At 42.6% G+C, this 21,155-nt stretch overlaps 1 protein-coding gene across 1 annotated transcript in view; it reads left to right on the top strand.

The window, feature by feature from the left end:
• C2H3orf52 (chromosome 2 C3orf52 homolog) overlaps positions 1-21,155 on the top strand; it is a 39,726-nt gene that overhangs the window by 11,894 nt on the left and 6,677 nt on the right. Inside the window, exons 3-5 of the mRNA XM_055129081.1 lie at positions 8,950-9,077; positions 15,434-15,507; positions 20,559-20,740. Of these exons, the coding sequence (XP_054985056.1) occupies positions 8,950-9,077; positions 15,434-15,507; positions 20,559-20,740 (384 nt within the window). The remainder of the gene's footprint in view (positions 1-8,949; positions 9,078-15,433; positions 15,508-20,558; positions 20,741-21,155) is intronic.

The following is a 21,155-nucleotide window of genomic DNA, read 5'->3' as shown; positions in this document are numbered from 1 at the left end:
GTGAGGATAGGAAAATAGTAACAACTTTAGAGACCACAGTCTTCTGAAGCTTCTTTGCGTTTTTTTACCTACTTTCATTTTCATTATTCATAGATTTCTCTATTTTTTCCCCACTTTGTCACCTTTGCTTTCCAGTTTCTTCTGATCTGTGCATCTTCAGTTTGTTTTCCTCTTTCTCTAGCATTTCCGAGCTTTTCTCCCTTGAAAATCTTCAAATGTGCTGCACTGCCCTTTAAATGTCTTTGTATCTGTTTTTCGCATCATTTGGCTTCTTCTCGTAGGTTGTTTTGCTTGCCCCTCTCACTGAGAGGTTTGCAGCCAGATCTGGCTTCTTGCTCCCTCCTTAACCCCTTGCTCCAAAGATCCCAAATTATTCTGGAGGTTTAGCAGTTGCTTCATTAGGAAATCCAACCACTTTTCTCCCACTTCTATTTGATTTGCCGTGTGCAGCTGTGTTGTACTCGTGTGGGTCTGAAGAATCTCTAGAGTTGTAGGTTTGCTATTTGTGGCCTCTACATTCTTCTGGTGGAACTTGTCAATAGCCTTCTTGCTTGCATCTGTATTGACAGGCTTTTGCCTAATTTTCCTTGCTGGAGAGTTGCACCAGGAATCATCTAAATCACTATCCGTGTAAAACTTGGGTTATTTGCCCCCTTTCCCAAACAATTTGCCCTTTGTATTTTAATTTTCTTTATCTATTGATTGATTGACTCACGGTAAGATACAGAGTTACAAAGCTGTTCATGCTTGGGTTTCAGTCATACAGTATTCCACTGTCCCTCCACCAGTGTACATTCCCCACCGCCAATGTCCCACTTTCCCTCCCACTACCCCAAACCACAGCCTGCCTATATGGGAGACACTTTTCTTCTCTTTCTCCCTCCCTCCCTCCCTCCCTCCCTCCCTCCCTCCCTCCCTCCCTCCCTCCCCCCTCCCTCCCTCCATCCCCCCTCTTTCTTCCAGCTCAGCCACAATCCAATCCAGTTGTGTAACTAGATAAAGAGCTTCGACCCTCTTGTCCTATGTTTTCACATTTATAGACTATGAATGATTTTTCATTTATTTTAGGCACCATTGGTAGGGATTCATATGCACAATGTTTCAGTATGTTCCCCCACTCGCTGTCCACTTCCCTCTACACTGTCCCACAGCGGGAGCTTTCTACTACAGGCCAGTTCTCAGTTTCTATTGCTTTTGAGCATTTGTTATTTCCTTTCTCGGTTTATTTACATACCACGTATGAAAAAAGTCATCTGCATCTGTGTTTCTCATTCTGATTAACTTTTCTCATGATACAGTCCAGATCTAGCCACATGATAGCAGATTGCATTGTTTTATCTTTTCTTATAGCCGACTACTATTCCATTGTGTGTACATATCACTTTTATCACTTGTCATCCCATTGCTCATCAATTTACTTGAGCGGGCACAGTAATGTCTCCATTCATCCCTGTCACGTGCGTGCTAGTGTAGCCCATTGGTGTCTGCTTGCTCCAGGAACACGAAGAGCCTCAAACCATTCATTTAGAGTTTGGACAAAGAAGTCTGACCATATCGTAGGTGGGCGGCCAGGCATTCTTTTGACATCCCGTGGAATCCAGTCGGTAACAGCTCTAGTCCAGCGGTCGTCTCTAAATTGCATTACATGTCTGCTCATTTGATTTTTGATGCCCTGGCAAATGAGACAGCGTCCCTGATTCTCGATTGTCGATGGAGGTTGGAACTCCAGATTCCTTCTCTTACTTGAGTGAAATGTGATACTCTAAGCATAACTCTTTGGATTCCTCTTTGGGATACCTGCTATTCGGGAGGAATCGAAAGTGTGTACTATATATTATATTTTTTTATCCATTCATCTGTTCTTAGACAATTGAGTTATTTTCATGTTTTGGTTATGGTGAATAGTGCTTCATTGTCTTTTCTGGATAGTTTTTTGGGCCCTTTTGGCAGCTGCCTAGAAATGGGATTGCTAGGGAATTTCAACACCTGGTTTTTGGAGAAGTGTCCATATTGTTTTCCAAAAGGACTGGTCCAGGCAACATTCCCTCCTGCAGTGAATGAAAGTTTCTGCTACATAAATGATTTTTTTAAAAACCGGGTCTATAAATGTATCTTTTTGTTGTTGTTGCTCTTTTTGGGTCACACCTGGCAATGCACAGGGGTTACTTCTGGCTCTGCACTCAGGAATTACTTCTGGCCTGCTAAGGGGATCATATGGGATGTTGGGAATCGAACCTGGGTAGGTCACGTGCAAGGCAAATGCCCTACCATCTGTATTATCATGTGTATAGCTCCAGCACTATAAATGTATCTTAACTTTGCTACTTGCTAAATCAATTGACCTAAACATATAAAGATTTCTCCAAGTCTCCAAGTCTTTATTTTAAAGGAAATATGCACATTTGACCTTAGGGTATTTGAGGAATCCATGAATTGATTTTTCCAGTCCTTATTAGAATGTTTATACATCGTACTTATTACAATAACATCATTCTTCTTGTTGCCAAGGCTTGATATCTTTTTTTTTTTTTTTTTTTTTTTTGCTTTTTGGGTCACACCTGGCGATGCACAGGGATTACTCCTGGCTCATCCAACTCAGGAATCAGTCCTGGCAGTGCTCAGGGGACCATATGGGATCCTGGGAATTGAACCCAGATCGACTGCATGCAAGGCAAACGCCCTAACTGCTGTGCTATCGCTCCAGCCCCAAGACTTGATATCTTATGACCAGTTTTTAAATTTCCTATTTAAAAAATCCCATATCTAGGCAATGACCCATTTTTCACTTTAGTAATTCCTTGACCTTGAAGTGACATCATGGTTTACTATCCACTTGCTATTTCTAATGCATCACTCCCATCCGAGGTCTACCTTGGGGAGCTCTTCAAAGATACAACTTTTGCACCACCCACACCAAGAGCATCACCATTATGCCCAAGGACATCCAGCTGGCATGCCACATCCACAGACAGAGGGCATATGTTTACGATGCTAAAATCTCAGCACTGGGACAAATGGAGATGCTACTGGTGCCCGCTTGAGTAAATCAATGATTAACGGGATGACAATGCTACAGTGCTACCCCCATGTATGTGTTGCTTTTCCTTTTGAAAAACAGTGTCAGAAATTTAAGTAAGATGCTCAAGTCACCTGGAACTAAAAAAATCCAAACTACTTCTGGATATCTTTGATATCAAATCTGCATCCCATAGCTTGCTATTTTTCATTCTTTTTTCCCAGTTCCAACTGTCACCACAGTGCTATGCTGAGGCCTCCTTTCCTTCCAACTCCTGTGGTTCCATTGCACCCCATCCATCAGCAGCATGGTGCCCTTCCCTTCTTTCCTTGGAGACTCTTAATTTCCTGAAGGCATTTGGCATTTAAGGCCACCTTCTCACCCTCATTTCTTTTCTTTTTTTTTTTTAATTTATTTTTTAATTGAGTTACCGTGAGAACAGTTACAGGGCTTTTAGGATCGAGTCTCAAACACCCATCCCTTCACCAGTGCACATGTTCCACCACCAATAACCCCAGCATACCTCCCCTCCTACTCCCTCTCTGCCTGCGTGACAGATGATTAGCACTTTACTTTCCTTACTTTGATTATATTCAGTTTTCGACAGGAAACTCACTATCATTATTTGGTGTTTTACCCCCAACAGTCAGACCTGTCGGAATGACATCATTAGATTGTATGTTTTCTATTGTTGGTAACAAAGAGCATATGATGTTGCACGGTCGCAAAGCGGCCGCCCAGATTTGGAATTCTGGTATTAAGTCCAGAGGTATTTCTGCCAACAGCCGCTGCATTCCGAGATTGGTGCTGGGATCATGGCTGTTCAGGAGCGGAGGAGCTGTCCATGGGCGACTGCTCGGGGTCTTATTTGGGCAGGAGACAGGTCTGATTCTGCCTCCCCCATCGCAAGATTTTCCATGCATCCCGTCCCATCACTGCAAACTCCTACCTCTCTGTCCAACTGATTCTGAATGGTGACGGTTGCCATTGTCACAGGGGGGAAAAGGCCAAGGGACAGAAACCCTTCCCCTCCTGGGGCTGCACGGGGGCCATAGCTTAGTTCAGAGTCCAGGAGTATATCTGCCAGCAGCCGCTGCATTCTGAGATTGGTTTCTGTGCCTCTGGGATAATGGATGCTCAGGAGTGGCGGAGCCATTCCAGAGCATATTTTTTTTGTGTATCAGGAAAGGTCAGCTTACATGGCCGCGCGGCTTGGAGATGTCCAGTCCCCGCATACCAAAGCCATGTTAGTAGAAGCTCAGTGTCGCGGGGACTCCATCTGGAGAAGGCGTGCTGGCTGTACCTTCCCCGTCTGGCACCCCGGTGTTGTTGGCCCGGTCTGGGGTCTGGAGCATTCTCCAGCCTACGGTGCTGTGGGAATGGCCCAGATTCTTTACTGCTGACTATGACACCCTCATTTCTTATAGTATTGTCGAAGTGATGTTTTTTGCTTACCTCCAATTACTTTGGATATTTTGTGATTTTTGTAAACTCATTGTCTATATTTGGAAAGTGCTGCTAAAGTGAAGTCTTGTTAGAGGTGTAAAAGCTCTTCAGACTTGGAGAGCCCTATTGTTGTTTCTGTTTTTTGTTTTATATTTTGGGGACCACACCTGGCTGTGCTTAGGGGTTCTGCCAGGCTCTTTTCCTAGGAGTGATCCTTGGTGGTGTTCAGGGCACCTTATGTGGTGCAGGGTATTTGAACCAGAATGGTGCCAGGGAACCCTATGGAAGGCAGGTGTCTTAACCTCTTGTGCTGTCTCTCTAGCTTTTGGTGTCGCTGTTTTAACAGATTCGTTGTTCAGTTGCTACAAGTATGTGCCATTAGACTGTTTAGTAAGACCTGATTTTAAGCTTGGCGTCTCTTCTTATTGTCCTGGGTTTTCAGCAGTTATGTAAGTCCGGCATCTATTCTCTGCCATCCCCTGATCTTTCCCAAGATATTGGTATCTATTATGGAAATGCATATGGTGTGTGTAAAGCTAAGGGTGTGCACTAATCATGACTTGCACATATTGAACATGGAAAGCAGTAAAATCTGTATTTAAGAATATTGGTTCACTACTATGAATATTAGGCAGCATTAAGATCATCCTTTAAAGTATTTCAAATATATTGTATGACTGAAATGCAAGCACGGAAGTTTGTAAGCCTGTAACTGTACCTCACAGTGATTCACTAATAAAAATAAATAAATAAATAAATAAATACTTTCAAAGATACAGGTATGAATTTTGCTATGCTAATGACAAACGAATCAAGAAAAATAAACAGTGATAGTAACAGACCAAATATTGGATACAAATTTCCTACTCAAGCATAATGTAAAATGGTGAAAACCTCTGGGTTAAAGAATTATTAGTTCTTTACTGTTACTTTCTACTCATTGCAAGTTTTTTGCTACGAGGGCCTGACTTATTTTCAGACAAGATGATGTAATTATATAGAATCAGAGTCTACAATAATATAGATCCAAGGACAATTTCCTGTTTTTGGGATCTTTAATGACACCCTGAAATTCACTGATAGGAGGACTTAAGAATGACAAATTTTATTAGAGCAAAAGAATATAGCTTGAAATCTGTAGGAAACAAAGTGCATTTATGAAGATACACTTTTTAAAAAAGTTTTATTTAATCACCAAGACTGGAGCAACAGCACAGCGTTTGCCTTGCACGCGGCCGACCCGGGTTCAATTCCTCCATCCCTCTCAGAGAGCCCGACAAGCTATGGGATGACAGTACTACAGAGCTAGTCACCATGAAATTATAAAATTATTTACGATTGGGTTTCAGGCATACAAGTTTTCATACAAGTCCCTTCAACAGTGTCTACTCCCTCCCACCACTTACCACCCACCCCATTTCACTCCTACTCACTAGTCTGTGAGTTGCACTTGAAAAAAAAATGTTGTCTTTTTTAAAAATTTTGCTGTGGTTTCCAATACTGTTACTGGTAGGGTTCAGAGATAACACTACTACCTTTCAGCACTCCCTTCCCTCCCAGTTGAACATTTCCCACTTTCCTCCATAATAGTTGTTATGCCCTTCCTGCCCTATCCCCAGCACATTTTCTACTGAAGACCAGTTCTCATGTTCTTTGTTTCCACTGTCTTTGGGCATTCATTATTCCACCATTAAGTTTCTTTATATCCCATATATAACAGAGATCATTCTATGTCTGTCTCTCTCCCTTTGACCAAGTTCACTTAGCATGACAATCTCCAGATCATTCCATGTAGCAGCAAATTGCATGGTTTTATCTTTTCTTCTCTGATTAATATTCCATTGTGTATATGTATCATATATATATGTATATATATATTTGGTTTTTGGGTCACACCTGGCGATGCACAAAGGTTAATTCTGACTCATGCACTTAGGAATTACTCCTGGCGGTGCTCAGGGGACCATATGGGATTCTGGGAATCTAACCTGGGTAGACTGCGTGCAAGGCTAATGCCATACCCACTGTGCTATTGCTCCAGCCAATTTTGGCTAGTGCTGCAAGGACCATAGGAGTGCAGGTATGTCTTCTGAATTTTGATTTTGGGCCCTTGGGCTATATTCCAAGGAATGGAATTGCTGGGCCAAATGGAAGTTTAATTCCTATTTTTAAGAAATGTGCATAATGTTTTCTAGAAAGGTTGGATGAGTTAATATTCCCACCAGCAGTGAATGAGAGGTCTTTCCCCCATTGCATCCATATCAGCATTGGTTGTTCTTGTTTTTTGATGTGTGACAGTCTCTGGTGTGAGGTGATATCTCCTTGTTGTTTTGTTTTGCATTTCCCTGGTGTTTAGTCATGCAGAGCTTTTTTTTTCATGTGCCTTTTGGCCATTTGTATTTCTTCTTTAAGGAAATTTATGTTCATCTCTTCTCCCCATTTATTGATGGGTTGGAGGGTTTATTTATTTTTATTTTGGATAGTTTATTTTTCTTGTAAAGTTCTACGAATGCTTTATATTGCTTATAAATTAACCCGTTATCAGTTGAGTGATGGGCATATAATTTCTCCCAGTCTGTGTGGTGCCTTTGTATTTTGGTAACTACTCTCCATGAGGTACAGAAACTTCCTAATTTAATGTCACTGTCACTGTCACTGTCACTGTCATCCCATTGCTCATTGATTTACTCTAGTGGGCACCAGTAACGTCCCCATTGTGAGACTTTGTTACTGTTTTTCACATATCAAATACGCCACAGGTGGCTTGCCAGACTCTGCTGTATGGACGGGATACTCTCGTTAGCATGCCGGGCTCTCCGAGAGGGGCGGAGGAATCAAACCAGGGTCGGCCGTGAGCAAGGCAAACGCCCTACCTGCTGTGCTATCGCTCCAGTCCCCTAACTTAATGTAGTCCCATTTTTTTTTTAAAATCTTGGTTCCTGTTCCATTGGCCAATGACATCGACTCCTTAAAGATTCCTCTAACTTCAATGTTGTGAAGCGTTCCACCTGTATTTTCTTCATTGTAAATAATGGACTCAGGTCTAATTTCGAGGCCTATAATCCATTTTGATTTGACTTTTGTGCATTAGTTAGAAAAGGGTCTGAATTCAGTATTTTGAGATGCACTTCTTACCTCCGGAAATGAGTGTAACAATACATGAGAGCTGTTGTCTACCCTGGAAGTTCATCAGAAGCTCAGTCCCTGGAGCTTTTGCTCAGATTGTCACAAGGCTACTCCTGCCCACAATTTTGTAATATCCCACTGTCCCAGAAGGATTGATGCCCAGCGCAAACCAAGTAACTTGCACAAACTGCCTGGGCCAATGAGCCATTCTTATCTGGGAGGGCTGAGAACTCTGCCCAAGCCTCAGGGCAGTCTTGAGCTCACCTCTCCGAACTGCACTGTTAACGACACATTTCCCTATGCTCCGTGCTGCACTTTCCCAGACCTCTGCAGGACCAAGGTCCTTGCTTTTCACTCCTGTATCAGAAACCTGAATTGAGTCACAACGGCCTTTGCCACATCCAGAGAAAGAGGCTGATTGCTATGTTTGGAATATGGGATTTGATAGAAAAGTTGAGGGGCACTCACTCACACACCAAATTCTTCCCACCCACGCCTTTCTCAGGGCCAGAGAGGTGGTCTTTAGGTTCTATGGGCCCAGTGTGAGGCTGGCATGAGGCCAGAGAAGCATGATGAAATCACTAACGCCAGCTTCTAGCTTCTGGCTTCTGGCTTTGTGTGTGTTTCCCTTAGATCTTCTACCTTAAACATCAATTAGCGCAGTCATTAGAACACAAGGAACCACACAGAACTCACTGTCTGCAGGAGGTAAGTCCCAAGTACCCAGAGGCCCAGGCACTTGTGCTGTTTCCCTTCTGCAAACAGAGTGTGTCAACATTCCTCTCTGAGTCATACAGTGATGTCACTCCTTCTTTGCTTCCTGGGGAAATTAAAGAGCTGGACTCACCCAGGCTCATTTACTCATTTTTCAGTTCTCATCTCTGTCCTAATGGATTCGGTTACTTCCTCCCCATGAGCATAGAACTGCAGGTAATCAGGAGAAGTTCCTATCCTCACTCCCAATTGGTACTTGTCACTCATTTACCTACACTTACACTTTTCATTTCCCTACACCTGCCTTGACACGTGTGTGCAATTTCACTGAAGCAAAGAAATTAATGTTCATCACATCCCCCGCGATGACTTTCCCTCTGGTTTTATGTTCTGTAGAACCTGAGATTCTTTATGGAGTGAAATAAAGGAAAGCAATTGTTTTGTTACAAGGTGGGCTAGCTCTATTATTATTTGACATCATTGAGAGGAGAAAGCTTTTCTGCTTAGGCTTAATCACTGTATCAAAAATAGGCTTTATTTTTAAGAAGTGCTAGTTGTTTTCATTTAAAAATATAGCAATGACTGAATAACAGTTATTGTTTGGTATGTGGGCTTATTTTCTTGATTTCTGCCTCTGCTCTCTTTAGAGACTTATATTGATGAAGATGAATATGAAATACCTGAATTATCTTCAAACAAAACATTCTGGGTCTCACTAAAGATTCCGGAGGAATGTGCTAGTGAACAAGAGTTGCAGCAACTGCTCTTGGAAAGGGTAAGGATATCTTCCACAGTGTTTAATGCTTAATGCTAGGATGTGAATTCAGCTATGTTTTTCATAGACTTAGAGAATCTCAGGCTACAAGCTTGGAAATTTTGTCTGGCAGCAACTGACCCCTAGAAATGTGTTTTTACCAGTGCAAAGCAAGAGGGCAGAGCTTGACCTCCAGCTAAATGCTTCTTGAAGGACAGTATTTTATTTCTTAATACTGATCTTCTGCAATCATGCGTCCCTTAATGACGGGTATCATTATTTGGACAAATAAGTGGTTAGGTGATGTTGGCACCGTGTGGATACCATAGAGTGCAATTACACAAACCTAGACAGAACAGGTTCTGTCAGGAAGGTGGAAGAATAAAGAGGCTGGACTCCAATTTCTCTGTATCACTGTATCACTATCGTCCCGTTGTTCATTGATTTGCTCGAGCTGGCATAACATCTCCATTGTGAGACTTGTTGTCACTGTTTTTGGCATATCAAATACGCCACAGGGAGCTTGCCAGGTTCTGCCGTGTGGGTAGGATACCCTTGGTAGCTTGTCGGGCTCTCTGAGAGGGACGGAGGAATCGAACCTTGGTTGGCCACATGCAAGGCAAACGCCCTACCTGCTGTGCTATCGCTCCAGCCTCTGCATATTCAACAAAACTGCAGGTTTATGTGACAACTGTTCCTGAATGCAGGCTGGACAGCAGGAGAAGCAGTTTTCTGCAGGGAGAGGCTTGATAGGTGTATCCTGGGTTGTGGACCCAAGTGCCCAGGGACTGTGTCAGTGAGTGCAGTGACCGCAACCAGGCAGGCCTGGCCGCCTATGCTGTGCTGAGCCTAGAAATCCATTCACCAAGCAGGTACAGAGGACTCCATGTGTACAGTGACACATAGCATGGCAACATCAAGAAACCATCGAGGGTTATACCTGTAACCTATCATCTTACTCCAAAGCCCGAATGCCAAGTTAAGGAAAGAGAGCTATGTAGTTACACATGGAAATTAACATGCAGTTTCAAGCAGAATGATAGGCGGGTGATGAAGACAGAAACACGCTTTCAAGCAAAATGAAGATACTATAAGTGATGGAACAAAATAAAAAACTGGGGGGGGGCGGGGGTAGGGTGAGGAATTTCAATGCAATGGAAATCAGTACCTGACCTAACGTTGAGATCACAGCACTCATCATAACAATAGCTATCGAAATAAGAACTATTTCTTTACAAAATGAGAACAAGAACAGCTAGGAGTGAGAAAATATGGAAACGGTTCAAACAGAAAGAATACTGAAATAATACAGGAGTTTTAGATACATAAGTTTAAAAAGTATATAGTAGAGAGGACTAACAGTAGATTAGAAGAAACAGCAGACAGAATCAGCACGCTGAAATTTTGAGCAATGGGAAATACCCAAAGAACTGAAAAATATGAAAAAAATCAAGCTTTATGAAATAAAAAGGTAGAAACTTGATTTGAAGAGACAAAAACCAAGACCTTTAATAACCTGGGTAAAGAATTAAATATTTAAATATTGGCTCAGAGCTTGCCAAAAACGAAAAATCTAGACAGACACACGCCAAGATATATCACAATTTAGTGACAAAACTAGATGGTAAAGATAGAATACAAGTACTTAGAAAAAACAAAATCATATACATGTACCCTTTTAAGGTTATTTTTGGGTTTCTCACTGGCAGTCTTATAGGACAGAGTTAATGGCAGAATATAGTTAAAGTATTGAAAAAAAACATTTTTCAACGGAGAATACTCTACTGTTAGATTATAATTCAGAATTGAGGGAGATATTAAAGGCTTTATATTCAAACAAATTAAGACAGTTTATCACTACTAAAGTAGCCTGGTAAGATACATTACATGGAGTCATAAAGAGTTGAAAATGAATTTCACTTAGAAGCAGCAAGTTATCAAAAGCATAGACTGTATATGTGTGTATGTGTGTGTGTGAGTGTATGTGAGTGTGTGTGTGAGTGTATGTGTGTGTTTGAGAAGAGTAAAAATGTGGACTATTAGAAGTGAGTTCATGAACAATCTGCCCAGCATGTCATAAGTGTAGCAACTTTCCTATAAACCTCATGGTAACCTGGAAGTGAAAACCCTCAGAAGTATTATAACAGAGATTGAAAATGTAACACAGAACGATGTCTCAGACAGGGGAAGAAAATAAAGAGGAAAAAAAGGCAAAGGACTGTGGTTTCCCGAGTATCAACAGGATGATCCTAGAGCCCGGAGGCAGAGCCCTGAGCACAGTTGGGTATGACCCAAAAGAAAAAAATTAGAAGGATAAAAACAAAACAATTTACAAAAAAAATCAAATGGCAATAAATACTTAAATAATTTAATAAATATTAGGAGTCTGAATGAGCTAACTAAACGGTGAGAGTAGATGAAAAACGGATGAAAAAGTAAATGCAATGTTTTGTTGCTACAGAGATTCCTGCTTTCCAAACAAATGCTAGTTCAGTGGAAAGGCAGGAAGACAAATTTACAAATACATGGTAGTTAAGGGCAGGTACAGTAGTATTCCCACAAGAGTAAATAGAGCTTCAGGTAGGAAGGTGAGAAACAAGAATGGACTTTACATAATGGTTAAGGATCTAATGCTGGAACATATTTGAAGATATAAATGAGATGACATACCAAAATACATAAAGCAGTTATTTTACAGATAAAGACCTATACAATAGTAATGTGGGCTTAAGGTAGACTTTTAGAGAACACCTCACCTGATATTATAATTTACATTTTCTTCAAGGGCATTTTGAATAGTCTCAAGGATACATATTATGGTAAGACCTAAAGAAAATGCCAATAAATTTATTTATTTATTTTATTTATTTATTTTTTTGCTTTTTGGGTCACACCCAGCGATGCTCAGGGGTTACTCCTGGCTTTGCACTCAGGAATTGCTCCTGGCAGTGCTTGGGGGACCATATGGGATGCCGGGAATAGAACCCGGGTCAGCCACGTGCAAGGCAAACGCCCTACCCGCTATGCTATCGCTCTGGCCCTGAAAATGCCAATAAATTTATGAATATTGAAATAATATCATTTTTTTCTGATAATAATGCTACCAAATCATAAAACTACCACAAAAAGAAAATTGGAAAAACCATCTCAAGGTGGAGACTAAATATGGTGCTTTTCAATAACCATGTGTCAGGGGCAATGTCAAAGTTGACTTTAAAAAATATCTGAGCCAAATGAAGACACATGTGAGATATATGGCATGCAATAAGAGTAGTAGTAAGACAGAAGTTGGTACTATACAGGGTTCCACAGACTTTTTTTTTAACTTTGTATTTAAAGTCTTAGCTAGAGTAATTAAACAAGAACAGCAAATAAGAACTCAGATCGAAAAATAAGTAAAATCTTCATTATTTACAGATTCAATGGTAATAGAAAACCCCGAGTATTCCATTAAAGGTTTATTAGAATAAAACACTAATGAGCACAGGAAAGTGACAGTTTACAAAAATCAACAGGCAAAACTTGGTGGTATCTCTAGTTGTATTCAGCTAATGAGAAAAATAAGGTATTTAAGAAAATAATCCCATTTACAATTGCATTAAAAACGAAATAGCTAGGAATAAATTAATAAGGACAGGAAATAAAGTTAAATAAAATGAAAATAAATAAGTAGAGACAGAAAAGACCTTCAAAAAATCAATTGTTAAAAACTATAGAACTCGCCCTACCCCTGCCCACCCAATTCCCATCCCCCAGCCAGGAGTGCAGAACCAGGAGTAAATCAAAACAAAAGATGTAGAACAATGCTGGAGAGAAAGTCTGGAGGTTAGGCTGCTCGTTGACCCTGGATCTATCTGGCATTGCATGTGGTCCCGAGGACCTTCAGGGGTATCTCCTGAGGAGAGAGCTAGGAATAGCCCCTGGACAGTGGACTGCCTCTTTGGTTCCTCTTCTTGGTTACTTTTGAAATGAAGCTTTACATTTATCAAGCAGATATGAAATGGTTTAGTGCCCATGTGAGTAGTTTGAACTCTCTGGGTCAAAGGGACAGTATCTGGATGTTAATCTTTCATCGTAGAGATATATATCAGGATGAAATGTGATGGTTTTATAGATATTATTACTAAAAGTTTCTCATCACCATTCAGTTCATCCATCACTTTGCAGTGCCATAGGGGCTAGTTACGATTCTTGGGGCAGGAGCATAGGTTCCTCTGAGCTCTCTGATCACAGAAATTGCAGCCCTTTTTCTTTTTATTTACTTATTTACTTTATTAATGGATTGCCGTGAGGTACAGTAACAGACTTACAAACTTCTGTCCTTACATTTCAGTCATACAATGGTCAAGTACCCATCCCTCCACCAGTGCCCATTTTCCACCACCAATGGTCCCAGCATCCCTCCCACCACCCCCACCCCATTCCCCCTTCTGCCACCCCATCTCTGTGGCAGGGCATTCCCTTTTGCTCTCTCTCTCCTTTTGGGTGTTGTGGTTTGCAACAGAGGTATTGAGTGGCCATCATGTTAAGTCTATAGTCTGCTTTCAGGGTGTGTCTCCCATCCCGAGCGGATCCTCCTAGCACCATTTACTTGGTGATCCCTTCTCTAACTGAACTGCCTTTTCCCTCAGTATGTGAGACCAGCTTCTAAGCTGTGGAGTAATCCTCCCAGTACTTATCTTTAATAATCTTGGGTGTTAGTCTCCCATTATGTTACTTTATATTCCACAGATGAGTGCAATTTTTCTATGTTGGTTCCTCTCTTTCTGACTCATTTCACTTAACATGATACTTTCCATATCTGTATGCGAATTTCATGACTTCATATTTTCTATGAAGTATTCCATTGTGTAGATGTAACAGAGTTTCTTAGCCAGTCATCTGTTCTTGGGCACTCAGGATTTTCCAGATTCTGTCTATTGTAAACAATGTGCAGCCCTTTTTCTTCAAATGCACAGGGGCATATGAGATATCTACAAAGAACTTTATATAATCGGTTTAAAAAGAGTGACCTGATAACACAGATGATAAAAGCAAGACATGGGTATGTGAAAAACTCTTGTCCCTTAACTTCTCAATAAAGTAAGTTTAGGGAAAACAAAGAATCTAGAAGCATCACTGCTTCATTGACATCAACAAACCTTTTCATCTATTTGGTCAGTTTCTAGAAACTTTGAGGAAGTTAAATGGGAGCAGAGACAGTGATTTTCTGTCCTCTCTTTTCCTTTGATTGCCTTGCTTTCCTGAAGTTTTCCTCATCCCTCTCACAACATACTTCTAGTTTTCCCTTCTCAGGCCTGGTCCCTTACTCGGAGACTCTAGCTGTTAGCTTCGTGCTGTAATATCTCAGCCGGGGTCTTGCTTCATTAAGGGTGCCACCCCCAGTGAGGCGAGACGATATCTTTCTTTCTCTAGAGGATTATTTCTTATCAGACATGGTTTCCCAATTCTGCCAATCAATTGCCTACCTCTTGCCTGTTTATACACAACGTCAGAGGCTCAGTCTGGGAGACAAAGGGCAAAGAGCCCCTATTTCACTTCTTGGGCCCAAAAAAAGAAATAGAAACTACAATTAGCAGCTCTGAAGTATGTAAATATAGCCTAACTACAGCAGGGACCAGGGCGCCAGAAAAGCATCACAGAGTCAACACTAAGTGAGATAGAGAAAGCTGCTTCAACTCCTAACTTAAATTTTGAACTAAGTTTTTTTTTTTTCCTTAAACTTTTGCACAATGTATAAAACACAGTACAAGGTTCTAAGGATTAGGGAAGGAAGAAGGATCGGGGAGAGAGGGAGCTGAGAAGCTTGGAAAGAAGGTTGTGGGAATATAGGCATATCATTACTATGGATACTATATTCTGTGCATCAGACGAGAACTCCATAGCTGTGTAATTATAGACCAGCTCCAGTTGATCACATTGTCCAGGGAGAAAGCATGATATCCGTGGCTCAGCATGGGCCTTTCTCCTTCCGTGGAAGAAAGAGAGAGGCAACTCTTGTCATGCTCTAGATCCCTAGTGGTCTGTTCTGTGGTCTGCTGAGTCTCTGCGGGTGCCTCTTCCCTCCTTCCTGCAGCCTGTGTGGACGCAGACTCTCATTACGATTACAAGATGTTAGCTCAGTCTGTAAGAGATACTGAAGATCCTGTTCTGCTCACTGGAGGCCTAGCAAAAGGATCGTTTTCAGTATGTATCGCCTTGAATTTTGGTTGGTAGTATGCTCATCACCTTCTAGTCCTTGATCAGAACCTCTGGGTAAATTCATTTCTGGCTAAAGTCAAATCTTCTCGGTGTAGATGTTCTGTGTTGTCAGTAGGTTCACATTATGATCTGACAATAATGTCTATTTTTTTTTGATATGTGCCGATTTATTCCAGCTCACTGATGTGTACAGTTCATCACCAGCACTGAGTCGGTATTTTACTTCAGTTCAACCAGTGGAGGGTGTCAGGTAAGAACATGGATGATAATTCTTTCTCTGGAAAGCAACACCATCTACCTTGAAGGAATTCCCATGTATCAAAGCACTATGGCGGGGGACGGGGTGGGAGTGGGCTGAAGCAACAGCACAGCGGGTAGGACGTTTGCCAGAGTTTGATTCCCAGCATCCTATATGGTTGCCCGAGAACCGCCAAGAGTGATTCCTGAATGCAGAGCCAAGAGTAACCTCTGAGCATCACTGGGTGTACCCAAATGGGGAAAAAAGCACTATAGGAACCAATGTTTGCTTGAGCGGGCACCAGTAACATCTCCATTGTGAGACTTGTTACTGTTTTTAGCATATTGAATACGCCACGGGTAGCTTGCCAGGCTCTGTCATGCGGGTGGGAGACTCTCGATAGCTGCTCTCCGAGAAAGATGGAGGAATTGAACCCGGATAGGCCTCATGCAAGGTAAACGCCCTATGCACTGTGCTATCACTCCAGTCCGGGAACCAATGTTGGAAATAAAAATATAACATTGCTGGGAGGATTTGGGGTGCCACCTACCTCAATTCCCTTGTTGTTTAAAGGATTAAAGTAAGTTCAGATTAATTTCCTAGGATACTATGAGGTCACAGGGGAGAGAGAATAAATATAACAGCCAAAGTAACCCTCCTGTTTAGCAGTGGGTGCGAGAATAAGCTAAGGAAGAGGTAGAAATAAAGTAGAAATAAATCTCAGTGGCTGGGTATACATGATTTAACTACATATTGGCTTTTGCTTTTGAGGAATACAAATAACCGAAGAGTGTTTGTAATATTAGATATACATATATACTAGGAAAACTCTGATTTCTGGCAGCATTTCCTCCCTTCCCCCTGGACTCTGCGAGTGTTAGTCATCCTACATGGAGTGAATTCCTCTCTATTCTATCAAATAAATAATCATCAAGAGTTTGATGCAAGTTTTTCCATCATATATCTACTATATATACTTATATACTATGTATTATATCACATACATGCACTCATACTTTTCCCTCTTAATATCCTTCTAATCCTTTTTGTTTGTTTGATTTGGCTGTCACATCAAACAGTGCCCAGGGCTTACTCCTGGCTCTGTGCTCAGGAATCACTCTCATGGAGGTTGAGGGGACCCTATGGGGTGCCAGGGATTGAACCAAGATTGACTGTGGCAAATATCCGACCTGCTGTAGTCTCGCTCCGGGCCCTAATATTTGATGCCTGTGTGTATGTCTGCAAACACTTTAGCTGAAGGGGTGTCTCGGTGTCGAGGAGTTAATTGTTTCTTTGGATGGTTAGGGCAAGGTTCACATGGCAAAGCTTTATTATCGATCTTCCTAAGAGAGCCGTGAGAGGAGGTCATCAGTGATGCTATCATATTGATTTCTTCCTCTCAAATGTATTTCCCAAACCTTAGCATGAGTTGACCTGGGAGAAGCCCCCAAGGCAGGCCAGCAGCACACTTGCAGTCTGACAACATTGTTGTGCTGCCTTGGCCCAGCACTGCTCTTTCTTTGAAGTGTGCCCCAGTGTCCCTGTTACCTGCAGAACCTGTGGTGAGTCTTTGACACTGCTCATTCCAATCACACCGGCATTAACATCTCACCAGAAAGGCAGAGGTGCATGTCTCACTCCACACGCATTCATGAATGGAACTAGAGTTTATCGTGCTGAAAAACGAAGTGACTCAGAAGGAAAGGGTCAGACCCAGAATGACATCTCTAAGTGGGGTAGAAATATAGGGGCTGGAGCACTAGTACAGTGGGTAGGGCCTTTGCCTTGCACACAGCCAACCCAGGTTCAATCCCCGGCATCCCATATGGTCCCCTGAGCATCACCAGGAGTAATTCCTAAGTGCAGAGGCAGGAGTAACCCCCCTAAGGGGTGTGACCCAAAAAGTAAAAAAAAAAAAAGAGTGGGGGGGAGGGAAACTGCTATAGGGATAACAATAACCAAAGGCAAAAGAGCTGGAAAACTGGTGTCCAGAACTGAGCTGACCAAGGGCAGGTGTGGGGACTGCAGAAGGTGAGTAGTGGAAAGAGGGAGGCAGGGGGCAGGGGTGGACAGGATGGGACCTTGGAGTATTAACTGATGGAGTTAAGACACGCTGGTGGAGGGTGCAGTGTTGGAACAGTGTATGCGTGAAACCCCTCATAAACAGTACTGGACTCTCAGTCCCTGGAATTAAAAATAAGGTCTTTGGTGCCTCCCCCTGCTGAAATTTCTGTTTGTTTTTAAAATCCACAGCAGCAACCAAGAAGTGTGTCAAATCCTGTGGTTCAAATGAATAACACAGTCAGGAAAACTGCTTCAAGGATGCCACTAAAGTCAGGCTGAAAAAATATTGCACTTCCTAGTCATAAGCCAATGACTCTCAGATGTAAAAGTCATTAATTGTTCCCTGAGTTCCAATTTCTGTCGGTCACTGGGTCTGGTCGACACCTTGAGTTCACTTACCCTGCACTCCCACAGTCAAGAACTGCACTTTCTTAGAGAACAGCAGAGAGACTGGCTTGTGTCTGTATATTTACTATTATGGAGACCAGTACTGGAGCTGAAGGGGCTATTTAACTGGGTCAAGCAAGCTTGTCTTGCTACAAGAAAGCAAGTTCATATGAGGCTAAATCGTGAGGGCACTGAGGATCTTTAGGAATGCAGGGAACCCTGAGGCCTTTTGCCTCAGTTGCCTACCATTAGGGTTGGTATAGCAGCTGGTGAACCAATAGGTTTTTCTCCGATTCCTTTGGTTCCTGACCAAAACTAAGGTCGGGGCCCTCACAAAAACAAACAGGTCGGGGCCGGAGCGATAGCACAGCGGGTAGGGCATTTGCCTTGCACACGGCCGACCTGGGTTCAATCCCCGGCATCCCATACGGACCCTCAAGCACCGCCAGGAGTAATTCCTGAGTGCAAAGCTAGGAGTAACCCCTGAGCATCGCTGGGTGTGACCCAAAAAGCAAAAAAAAAAAAAAAAAAACAAAACAAAAACAAAATAACAGGTCTACCAGGGGTTTGGTCATCTCCTGAAACCTTCTGGAAGTAATGACTTAAGTTTTTCAGTTCAATATTGCTGAATTTTGGGGGGCTGGAGCGATAGCACAGCAGGTAGGGCATTTGTCTTGTATGCAGCCAACCCCGGTTCTATTCCCAGCATGCCAGGAGTAATTACTGAGTGCATGAGCCAGGAGTAACTCCTGTGCATCACCAGCTGTGACCCCAAAAGCAACATTTTATATATATATAGCTGAAATTCTGTCTGAGCTTTTTAAAACAAAATGAAACTCTTTTCCAGACATAATTTCCTCATCCAAAATACTACCTTTTGGTTTTTCTTTCAAATAACTTAAAACTAGATTTTTCTTTTTTTTTTTTTAATTTATTTATTTTTAATTAGAGAATCACCGTGAGGGTACAGTTACAGATTTATACACTTTTGTGCTTATACTTCCCTCATACAAAGTTTGGGAACCCATCCCTTCACCAGTGCCCATTCTCCACCACCCGTAAACCCAGTGTCCCTCCCACCCTCCCCAATCCCATCTCCCCCCCACCCCACCCTGCCACTGTGGCAAGGCATTCCCTTCTGTTCTCTCTCTCTAATTAGCTGTTGTGGTTTGCAATAAACGTGTTGAGTGGCCACTGTGCTCAGTCTCTAGCCCTCATTCAGCCCGCAACTCCCTTCCCCCATATGGCCTTCGACTACAATGTAGTTGGTGATCGCTTCTCTGAGTTGACCTTTCCCCGGAACGTGAGGCCAGCCTCGAAGCCATGGAGTCAACCTCCTGGTACTTATTTCTACAGTTCTTGGGTGTTAGTCTCCCACTCTGTTATTCTATATACCATAGATGAGTGCAATCTTTCTATGTCTGTCTCTCTCTTTCTGACTCATTTCACTCAGCATGAAACTTTTCATGCCCATCCACTTGACTACAAAAGTCTTTTTGAAATGGTGCCACCACAGCAAAGCTGAGTATTGGCCGGCGTGTGAGTATTGGCCACAAGAGGGAGCTCTTTGCCTGCCTCTGGCAGCAGCAGCATTCGGATTGAGGCGGTCGTGCTGGGGCCTCTAGAAACGTGGCCCTAGCACATGAAGTTGGGATGTGGTCAGCTTCCAGCTATTTTATTGAGGTTTTAATATGCTCTTCCTGAACCGATGGATGACTACGTAAGAACCTAAATGTTGAGGTAATGTTTAACAAGCAGAGCAAGCTACTAATCTACTGAGGAAAGCCCTGTGATTATTTTTATATTGGAAATAAGGAAAAAATGTTCTAGGTTGATGGAAACTGTCCTTTAGGGTTTTTTCTTTTTCATTGAACATTTCAAGGCCGAGGACCATGGATACAAATCGAAGTGCACATTCTTTGTATGCAGGGGCCTTTGGTTTGGTCCCAGCACAGCTGATTCCTCAAGAACTGGGTATAGAATCACCCCTGAGAGCTGCTAAGTGTGGCCCCAGCCAAACCCACCCACCCACCAACCAACAACAGACTTCAAAGCTGGAGCCTTGGGAAATGGAAGCGAGACTGAAAATGATCCTAATTTGGGAGATAGACACAGGACAGTCTGTGGGAGTTGGGGAGATTGCACCTGGCCACTAGCAGGGCGTTGTAGGCCCGACCTTAAACCTTTCGTAGGCTAAGCAATGAAGCGGAGAGACTGAATCCCTCTCTCTCACCCTGATGGAGCAGGGGGAGGGTGCGTAGCGTGAGACCAGAGGAGGGAATCCAGGAGAAAAAGACTTTCCGGGCCTGCCTTAGGGATGAAAAGTTGTTGGGTCAAAAGGTGGCCAGCCTTTGACCTTAATGGGCCACCTTTTGTTGACTTCCCCCATTGAATTTCTAGCCTGTGGGTTCTGGGCAGAGAGAGGAAGTTGGCATCGCTTGCATTCTTTTTCCTCACGGCACTGTGGGAGAGGATTCTCCCAAGGCCCCACTCCCTTGCCTCCTCTGTCCTGCAAGAACCCGTGGTGAGAAATGTGTGCTGAAATTGGTTTTCTGAGTTGCAATGCAATTCTGTTTCTGGGTTTCACTGATGGTGTTGGGTTTGTCCTTCAGGGGTGATAATTCCACAGTAACCTACCACCTGCTGTTTGGGGTTCCGTCGGAAGACGACAGTTTCATGGAGTATATGATGAGCGAGGAGCTGGTCTTGGGTGTCCTGCGGCAGAACTTCCACGATCAGAACATACCTGGTTGCGAGACTCTGGGCCTTGATCCGGCATCTCTTCTACTCTATGGTAAGTCCAGAAGTCCTGGAAAAAAATGCTGTGATCGCAGAGAAGTGATTCGTCAGGTTGCAGGCTGTGGGGTCGCTTGTCTGATTTCTCTGCAGGTTATGGGTTCACGCTCTGTGGGGTTCCCATGGGCCTCCTCGCACAGGTAATAGTTGGGAAAACAAGCCATAAAAAATAAATTACACATCAGAGAGGTGAATTGCTAAATGTTTCCTTGCTCTAATGTCCTACAGGCTAAGCTCTTTAAATCAGTTTATAATGTTTGTAAACCTTCATGGAAACACCATGTAGTTATCAAAGCCAGTGACTTCCTGTTTTCAGGAAAGAAAATAGTGAAGAATTTAAAATAAATGTTATAGCAAAACTGATAAAAGTTTATCTCATTGTAACTATATTTTTCCCTGAGGACAGTGAGTTT

The sequence above is a fragment of the Sorex araneus genome, chromosome 2 (assembly GCF_027595985.1).
Source record: "Sorex araneus isolate mSorAra2 chromosome 2, mSorAra2.pri, whole genome shotgun sequence".
Lineage (NCBI taxonomy): Eukaryota > Metazoa > Chordata > Mammalia > Eulipotyphla > Soricidae > Sorex > Sorex araneus.
This window is presented reverse-complemented; position numbering and strand designations above follow the sequence as displayed.